This window comes from Pavona decussata, unplaced genomic scaffold (genome assembly GCF_977016875.1).
Source record: "Pavona decussata unplaced genomic scaffold, jaPavDecu1.1 SCAFFOLD_249, whole genome shotgun sequence".
Taxonomy (NCBI): Eukaryota; Metazoa; Cnidaria; class Anthozoa; order Scleractinia; family Agariciidae; genus Pavona; species Pavona decussata.
The window spans coordinates 275,683-285,306 of record NW_028145653.1 but is presented as its reverse complement, the minus strand read 5'-3'; the positions used below and the strand labels follow the sequence as shown (position 1 = coordinate 285,306).

The window sequence follows — 9,624 nt, the reverse complement described above, 5'->3', positions numbered from 1 at the left end:
CTGACTTAAACTGAGATTCAGCCATGTATATATATGACAATGTAGTCATTTTTTCTTTCATGTGGTATGTTTTGAGCCGGTTTGAACCGGCTAAAACGATAGAATGACAGAAGGATGACTCGTGGTGAAACGACCTGTAGTCTTGCAGGTACCGCTAGTCTTGGACTCCTTTTACCTAGCTTATTTCATTCTTACAATTTTTAATGCTCCCTCCATGGATTGTTGACATTGTTAAGGGAATCAGTTCGTCACGCGAAAAGCTCTGTGAAAGCCGTTGCTATTTTTCTGTTTTTGGCTATTTTGAAAGTCAACACCATAGTTCTGTTTACTGTGTGTACCGTATCCTCCATACTAATGTGTGTGACCTAGTTTTTTTTTTTTTAATAATCATCTTTGTTATATTCGTGTGATTTAAATAAAATTGACTTGACTTGACTAGATTGACTTGTTTTACCCTTTATTAGCAAATGCAACATCACTCATCAAAAGGCGACCTGTCTAAATAGTAAGCTCAATCCGAGGGAGCGGCTGCAATCTAGCCAATCTAAATGGAAGACCTTGGATCATGCCTAAACCAGGTCTCAGAGTCTAAAGGTTAATTTTCGCAAAAACAAACATCGTTCAAGTCCTTGTTATCTCAGGATTTTCTATCTAAATCAGTATATCCCAGAGTATATCCAGAACTGAACTTGAGGAGTTGATAATGCCTTGAATCTCCGGCTTTTTTTCCCGAGGTATACGAGGAGAGATGATCGCGCTAAGAATTGTCTTGATAGGTTTTGAGGGTTTAGGTGTGTTGCCTAGCTTTTAGACTGTTATCGAAAAGCCCGTAAAGCTGGTCCTATACACGTATTATGATAAACGAATCATGGTCGAATATGCGATCGTCGTGGCCGTACGTGGATGGTGAGAGGAGGGGTGGGGTGCTTGTCACACCAACATGGGAGTCAACACTGTGTTGACCTTTCCTGTCATTTGACCAATCAACGTGCAACCAGAGATCATAGACTGGTGTACCGACATACGATGACGCATAAAGCTTCAAGATTGGGCATGTACAGAGCCTGAATACTTCTTAAGTGCACTGCGAAACAGTGAAGAACAGCTCAAAATGTCTTCTTCTAGCGTTAAGTCAGTGGAGACGAGCAAGGCTCGGCCTGCAACAGGTCGGCGATTGATAATCGCTGTCGTTGTTTTGTTGATTGTTGCTTTGATTGTTTTAGTCGCCGGAGTAGTCTTCATGCAGAAAGAAATCAGAACAATGAAAAGTACTCTTGAAGGGCTTAAGACACTGGAAGGTAAATCTACTTTTTTTATTTCATTTTAAACCTCTTGCAGCTTCCACTTTTACATGACCAAATGAACCCAGAATCACAGCAATGACAATGTGTGTATGGAAGGAGTGTTCATGACAGTAGAAACAGCTTTCAGTTTGAATGGCGTCATTGAAGTATCTTATCAGTTGTCTTATGGTGAAATTGTGACTTTAAAGTTTAGCATTATCACTTTAATCCAAAGCTAAAGCTGCGGAATAAACCTACTGCATAGTAACTCTCATTTCAATGTTTGAATGAAGGATCACGTTCACAGACAGTTACCTGATCGGCGTTTTAATTTTGTAATCCTAACCAGATCAGTCATAGTTCATAAAATTATTCCTCGAAAATAACGGTTTGTTCATAATCGGAGCGTTCTGATCTCTGTGCATTGTTTGGAGTATTTCTAACGAGAATTCAGAGGAAGAAATTAAAATGAGAAAAACTTGGTACAGGTTTTGAACTTGATATCTCCTATCTCTATTAGCCGGTCTTTCAAGTAGCCGCACGTCTCTCCTGAAAGCCCGTTTGTTGATCGCTTGTGTCACACTAGTGCGATAAAGTGGATCGCTTCAGCAAGTGATGGTATCGACGGACTGTGTGTATCATATAGTAACTCACTCCTTTGTCAAATGTACCCTTCAAGTTGCAGTCACACGTCTTGTATTAACTGAAAATACGTTTTAATAAAGCCTCAGTAAGGTGATTCATATTACGTAATTGGAAGGAACGGCAGAGAAAGCTGAATTCGGGGCACACGAAGACTTGCTGTTTACAACACATTCGAAGTTCAGACTGACTGGGGACAAGAAAGTTACATTATGTGATAAGTGGCTTAAACACAGTTACTTTCTACAAAGTCTTGTAGGAATTTTGTCCTTCGCTGTCCTAAGTACCTCGCGGCCTGAAACCGGCTTTATGTAACTGACATTGGAAAATGCGTGCAAACCAGAAGCTAATTGTTTTGTTGTGTTTAGTTTTGTTTGTTTGCTTTTGTTTCAGTATATTAAAACGAGCTTTCTCAATTCTTTTAATAATAATAATAATAATAATAATAATAATAATAATAATAATAATAATAATAATAATAATAATAATAATAACAATAATAATAATAATAATAATAATGAAAAAGTTAACAAACCAACAGAAAACTCAAATGATAAACCCTAGCTTCAATCGTTGAGTGATTTTGTTTCCTTTCTCATCAGAAGATCAGAGCATAGAATCTTTTTTCACGTCATATATCGTGATTTGTCAAGACCAGACAGAGCATAAAACGGAAATTCGAAACGAGTTTATAATTAATGATGCAGTTATCGTCAGCTACAGACTTCCTGTCGGGAACTCTTCTTGTTACGCTCCGCTTTTTTAAAAAGCAGATAACGCTAACCAGAAGCAGAAAAAAAATTGTGGCGGATTTTTTTCCACAGGATAATGTTTTCGCCCCAGGGACACGTGGCTAGAACACCCCCCCCCCCTCCCCTATATAAGAATTATAATAAGAATTCAAACAGATAAACAAAACTGAAAAAAAATAACAATTAAAACACTGTTAGTTTTAAGATGCTACAAATGTTTTATGTTGAACAGATGATGTTTCCGAGAGTCAACACAAAGAGCAGACTTCCGTGCAGTCCGAAAGCCGAATCTCCCTTGGACGGCAAACGAAAGGAAAGCGCGTGCGGCTTTCAAGATCCCAGAAAGGTATGATGCCTTCAAAGATAACCTATTTTTACATTTGATTGCTGAATTCAGTGCGCGTTGGATCAGCTGTTGGATATAAGATAAAGATAAACAACAAGGCGCCGAGTTGACATATCCAACAAGCATGAGTGGAATAATTGGATTGAAAAGAGGCAAGAAACATTTCTGTATCTTGCCGATTTCATTTAATTTTACAAGAAAAATCGCAAATCGATTTAATTGCTGCTGTTTCTCGAGCATGGATCCATTAGGTCAATCAAAATTGCATTATCCAAATATTTAATAAAATAATAATATCTTTTTTGTTCACAGCCAATTGTGAGCAAATCACCATTCCATTCTGTCAGAACATGCCGTATACTATGGGCCAGTTTCCAAACCTCCTCAATCATCAAACTCAAGACGAGGCTAAGACCGCAATAGCCACCAGCAGGTTTAGACCGCTCATAGAAAGTGGGTGTTCTCCTGATATAGGACCTTTAGTGTGTTCCGTTTTGGCACCTCCCTGTAATGGGACCCGGAAGCCCGTAGTTCCCTGTAAGGAGCTCTGCAAGCGTGCTACCAAGAGCTGCAAAGCTCAACTGAAGAAGTTCGGAATCAGGTTAGATTCTTCCATGAGATGCCGGCTTTTGCCGAAAGAGAGCACGTCAAAGTGCTTCAACGGATCATGGCCAAAGAACACACCAGGTGAGAACCTTATTAAGGCGCCCCGAAAACAAAACATACCACAAACAACAATTGAAAACATCCGAAGCCACAGACGTAATGTTAGCGTTACCTTGTAAATGATAATAAACAGAAAGCCCCTTTACCCGTTGACCTAAGACCAGCCGTGATTGTTATATAATAGAGATATTTAGCATCGCGTACACGTGAAACGTGAACGGCAAAAATGACTAGGTGACCACGATTTTCCCGCCAATTTTCGCGTTTGCCGATTGCCGTTTCTACGTGAAAACAGGCTATTTCGCGTTTGCTGTCTACGTAAGAACTAGTTAAGTATTTCTTCCTTTTTTTCTTATACATACAAGTAGTTGATTGTTGAAAACAAGTACCTCAATAATTTTTCCGGCAAGTCATACTAGGGCAAATTAAGTTTCAGGTTTAAAAATCCTTCATAACTCACTTTTTACCGCACTTTTCTTCATGAACTCACCACAGGGAGTCGCAAAACATCGAAACTCGCAAATGTAAAGCTAAAGTCGAAAGGTTCACGCTATTTCACGTGAAACGTGAAACGGCAAGATGACGTTTGCCGGTTCATGTAAACGCGATGCTAAATCTCTCTGATGTTTGTGTGCAATTCGTGTAATAAAGGCACAAGGAAACAAAGCCCGCGCCCATCATTTGATTGAGCTCCTTTGGTTTACTGTGGGGTCGCTTTAGTGAGTATAAGCCTTATGTTTCTACCCGCCTCTGTCCATAGCCACTGGATGTAACAAGGTGTCGTCTGACCAATGTACTGACTACATCAAGAGGATACCCCCCTGGACTGTACAGTTTCCTAATTACTTTGGTCACATGACCGCGCGGCAAGCACAAGCTGGCTTTGATCGGTTCGGTATAATCAAGTCATTAGCCAGCAAAGAATGCAAGTCTATCTTGGCGTATTTCCTTTGCCATCTCTACTTCCCAAGCTGCACAAGCTCCAGGACGCGCTTACCACCATGCAGGGAATTATGCCAGGAGACCAGAACAAAGTGCAAGCGCGAAATAAAACATGTTAGTAACGAAGGTAGCTTTACCTGGCCCAGTGACGTCAAGTGCAAAAACTTCCCCAGAAAAGGTACATCCCCCTGCTTCATGGGACCAGCAACTGAAGTAGGAGCTACCAACTCACCACAATTAGGTAAGCTCCAGTACCCAGCAAGTAGAATTCTCTTTACTGCTGTCTTCATTAAATTTTGAATATAACGATACAGTAGCATATCAAAATATTGATATTGCCTTTTCTTAGGGGAAATTGTCCAAAGCATTCCATGATATAATAAGCATAATTACAGAATACTTGAGAACATTTTGGTATTGCCCAATTAGAGCAGACCCACTCCTTCGGCTATAACTATAAAGTCAGATCCTAAAAATAATTGACGGTCTTGCGACGATTTTCCATTTTCAGGCAAATGTCAGGTCATTACAATTCCAATGTGTAAAAGCGTCCCATACAACATGACAGAGTTTCCAAACTTTTTCCGTCACGCTAGTCAAGACGAGGCAGTACTGGAAATTCAACAGTTTTCGCCGCTTGTTGAGGTGAACTGCTCCCCGGATTTGGCTTTTTTTCTGTGCTCTCTTTACGCGCCTCTTTGCTCAACTCTGGACTCACCTCCGCCGCCCTGTAGAAGTCTTTGCTCCCGAGTGAAGTCTGGATGTCTTCCTATATTAGAGAAATATGGGTACGGTTGGCCTGACAGCATGGCGTGCGAAAAGTTCCCCGAGGGACTGGGTGATGAAGTGTGTCTTGATAGGCCCCAGGTGGTTACAGTCGCGACTCGGCCGCCAGTCCGAACTGAAGCTACAGGCGGGGGTAGGTTTATGCTAATGATGCACACTCTGAACGAACCAACCAACGAATGAATAATTGAATGAATGTCTACTCAACTGTGGACCAACTAACCAACTCACCGACTGCCTCACTTAATGACTCGGTCAAACTAAAGGCAAATTTAGGTGACGTGACCAGTGGAGTAACTAACTGACTGACTGACTGACTGACTGACTGACTGACTGACTGACTGACTAACTGACTAACTGACTGACTAACTGACTGACTGACTGACTGACTGACTAACTGACTAACTGACTGACTGACTGACTGACTGACTGGCTGACTGACTAACTGACTGACTGACTGACTAACTGACTAACTGACTGACTGACTGACTAGTAGACCGGCAGTCTTATTGGTTAACAGTCAGATCGAAAAATGTTAATTTTAAAATGTTAATTGGCTGATCGGCAGTAATGGTCAGCAAGTCTAACCAGTGTCTGATTTACAACACTTTGAGTTGATATTTGAGGTGATTCGTCATATGGACATCACGCAAGCTATATGCATATATATTTATTTAAACTTATGCCGCGTTTTTCAATATATTTTTCATTTATAGGGACATGTGACGCCCTGAAAATTCCACTTTGTTTGAATCTGCCCTATAACATGACGCGGTTTCCGAACTTCTTAAAACACGACACTCAAGAGGAGGCTGCTCTCGAGGTTCACCAGTTTTTTCCACTTGTAGAAGTCGGATGTTCGCCTGACTTGCAACAATTTCTCTGTTCTGTTTACGCCCCTCCCTGCAAGGGACCACAGAAGCCCTGCAGAGAGCTTTGTAACCGAGCTCGAAGTGGCTGTATTAAACTTATGAAGAGATTTGGGTTCAGTTGGCCGACGGGAATGGCGTGCGACAAATTCCCCCCTTCAGCAAACGGCACTAAATGCTTCGATACATAACCTGCTCTTCAGTCCACTACTTTTACCCCAACTATAATTGGTCATTATTGAGTACTACTGATTGTAACCTGAGTATTAGGTATTTGTGAGGGAGGAAGGAAAAAAAGGGTAAGAAAAGCCTGGCACGAGTGCCCGAGCACCACAAGTTACATGACTGAATTGCGGTCAATCAAAATCACTTTCGGTTACGCCAAGTGTCACCATGCGAGCCTGTAACGGAAATGCCTACAAGGAGTTTGCTAGATTTATTCCGGCTGAGGGCGCTAGATGAACGGCCGCTAAACTATATGAGATAATCGAAACAACCCTGCTTTTAAGAACGTTATTCTCTCCTTACCTGCAGAGGTAACAGCTTCATAGTTTTTAACTTGGCTCCGAAAAAAAGCCTCATGAAACGAGCAGAATGCGCATCAACCTTTAACCGGCCAACTCGCAACATAAAATGGGGCTTTGTGTTAATCCAATCAGCGTAAATGTCCAAAGACGTTCAACACAATGCTTTTGTGTCTCCCTTCCCATTCTTCCCCCCTCCCCCCTCCCGTTAGGAAGGCCTAATGCTCAGGTTACTCTGATTGCAATCAATCAATCAATCAATCAATCAATCAATCAATCAATCAATCAATCAATCAATCAATCAATCAATCAATCAATCAATCAATCAATCAATTAATCAATAAATAAATAAATCATTCAATCAATGTTTATTTACTTTGCCTCATTCAATGATTTCTTACAGCAGTACCGCATTTATTCGATTGACCGCCCACCTTCCAATAAGCACGCGCCCTGAAAGCCCAAAAAGTTAATAACCGCCCACCCTCGAATAAGCGCCCACTCCGAAAGTCCAAAAACTTCATAAATACTCACCCCACCCCCTTCCCAACTGAAAACATTTTTGTACTAGACCAGCGTCAAGTAAGAGGAGCGTCAGTTGTGTTCCTAAATTGGTTCAAGATACGATAGTGGGATGAACTTTTATATTGTTTATGGTTGGTTTATGTTAGCTTTTGCAGTTTGTTTTGTCATACTACGGTAACCGAAATAAACTTGTTATCCCATGTTTTTGTTGCTCTCTAAAAATGTCCTCACTTGTTGAAAATGTTGGGAAAATAATAAGCGCCCACCCTCTAATAAGCGTCTTCCTCGAATAAGCGCCCACCCTCATGGGCCCAAAATTAAATAAGCGCCCAGGGCGGTTGATCGAATAAATACTTATTATAGTGTGGTGTATACATTTGCCTGTACTCTTCGATTCGCTAAATGAAAAGAACACGATATACTCAAGTTCTTCTTAGTTTCTTTTAAAGTTTCAAAATACAAAGCATCAAGATAAGTAAGATATACATCCATTTTGCGGAGAGTGTTTGACACCGTAAAACACTGCCGGCTCGTGCAACGTTAACTCTACTTTCTTAACCGATATAAAACAGTTCAACTTTATTGAAAGAGTTTCTTTTATACAGTCTTGTATCGTATATCATAATTCATTGAGCTTAAAATTTCCCATCGTAGTGTCAAACCAGGTGTGGAATATTGTATTGTAATTTAATTCCATTTCTATCGCATTACATGGGTGCTATGCCTCTCGCGCACCTTGTACTATTAGGATCTAGTTGTAAACGAGTTGTGATTAATGCTTGCATACTGGCGGAACGACAAATGAGTTGAGAGTCAGAGGCAAAGTGGGCTAGAGACCCCTTCCTTCTTTCTCGATATTTTCCTCTGGTTCTGAAACACATTTTGACCGTATTTTTTCTTCACGTGGGGCAATTGACAGTTTAATGGGTTAACGGCACACTTTGCAGTTCTGATTCCCTTAAATGATTTAGCAAGGAACACTTTCCTTCCATGCTGTTTTCTCTCTATTATGTGTATTGTGTCGTTTTGATGGTTAATAAAAGCTTTCGTTTTAATCTTATAAGTCATGATAATTTGTTTAGCTTGTAAGTTCTATAATTTTGTTTATGCTTTCTTGCAGTCCTCGAGCTCATTTTCATCGTACGCTTTTTCGTTATGAAGCACCTAACTCACTTTCCAAGTGAGCGCTACAAGCGAGCGGAAGCGGCTTGAGGCAAGAGTTGCTCCGTGTTGTTCACCTGCCTCCCACGCTTTCCGAAAGGAAACGACTACTGCACATGCTCAAAGATATATCCGCCGTTCTTATAAATCGTGCCAGAAACAGCACGTTCTTCGCAATACTCGAATTTTTTCTTTTCCTGAATTTCAGTTGGATTCTAGTAGGTTCTGAGAGTCCATTGGTTCTGAATTATTATCCGTTAAGAAAGGAAGGCTGACAAACTTGTGTTACTTATACACGAAATCAACTGCTAGTTTCCCATGTGAATCTTCTAAGAAATCCATATAGTTGTGTAGCAAACTATCATTTTCTTTTCTGCTGTTTTTGAAGGAACTTAGGGAGATGACCTTATCGAGTACCCTCCCCTCCAGGGGAGGGATCCGGTCCCGCTTTGCAATAACCGACTGAGTATCAGGCCTTTCTGGTGGAGGGTTGGGGTATAAGAGAAGGGGGGGGGGGGGGAACAAAGCCTACCTTCCGTTTTTGCCCCCTCTCCCCACCACTTTAACGCGCACGAAAACCTGATACTCTGGTTATCTCTTTCCGTTATTGCTCCCAAAGTGAAATGTTCACAGGAAATGGGGAAAAATAGAAAAAAGAGAAACTCTTTTGCGCGGTGTGCAATTGTGTCTTAAACAGGCGAGAAAACCGAAAAACTAACCGATTGCGGTTCAAGAATTCTCTCAGTTCCACTCACTCCCCCCCCCCCCCCCCCACACACACACACACACACGAAAGATTAAATGCGTACGTCAAGACAAATTTGCCAAATTATTTTCTTGCAAATTGAAGTAGAGTCGTTAATAGTAAACAAATGAATACCATGAAAAAGGGTAATAACTGGTTTACGCACTCGACAAGATTGATGGCCTTTTAAAATTATTGGTGAAAATAAGTAGGGATGACGACTAACAAGCTACATGCATGTATCACGTGTATAAACAAATGCATTTTATTCAGTCTTCCATGATCTTTTAAGGTAAATGACTTCTCTTTAGGAAGCAATAAATATATCAACAATCATGACTTCCTAAATATCGCAAAAAAAAAAAAATGGCTCTAGAGATAAA

The 9,624-nt window shown here is 40.8% G+C and overlaps 1 protein-coding gene across 1 annotated transcript; it reads left to right on the top strand.

Moving 5' to 3' along the window:
- The first annotated feature begins 1,032 nt into the window (after positions 1-1,032).
- On the top strand, positions 1,033-8,398 carry LOC146457041 (uncharacterized). The gene is made up of 6 exons (XM_085092429.1): positions 1,033-1,298; positions 2,910-3,023; positions 3,336-3,710; positions 4,450-4,872; positions 5,143-5,550; positions 6,134-8,398. Exons 1-6 carry the CDS (start codon positions 1,112-1,114, stop codon positions 6,475-6,477), a joined length of 1,851 nt encoding a protein of 616 aa, XP_084948555.1. The 5' UTR covers positions 1,033-1,111; the 3' UTR covers positions 6,478-8,398.
- The last annotated feature ends 1,226 nt before the right edge of the window (positions 8,399-9,624 follow it).

Excerpts from the sequence above, each read along its gene's own strand:
- LOC146457041 (XM_085092429.1), top strand. The coding sequence starts at position 1,112 with ATGTCTTCTTCTAGCGTTAAGTCAGTGGAGACGAGCAAGGCTCGGCCT. Across the intron at positions 1,299-2,909 it reads AGGGCTTAAGACACTGGAAG|ATGATGTTTCCGAGAGTCAA; the intron begins GTAAATCTACTT and ends TATGTTGAACAG. Across the intron at positions 4,873-5,142 it reads TACCAACTCACCACAATTAG|GCAAATGTCAGGTCATTACA; the intron begins GTAAGCTCCAGT and ends TTCCATTTTCAG.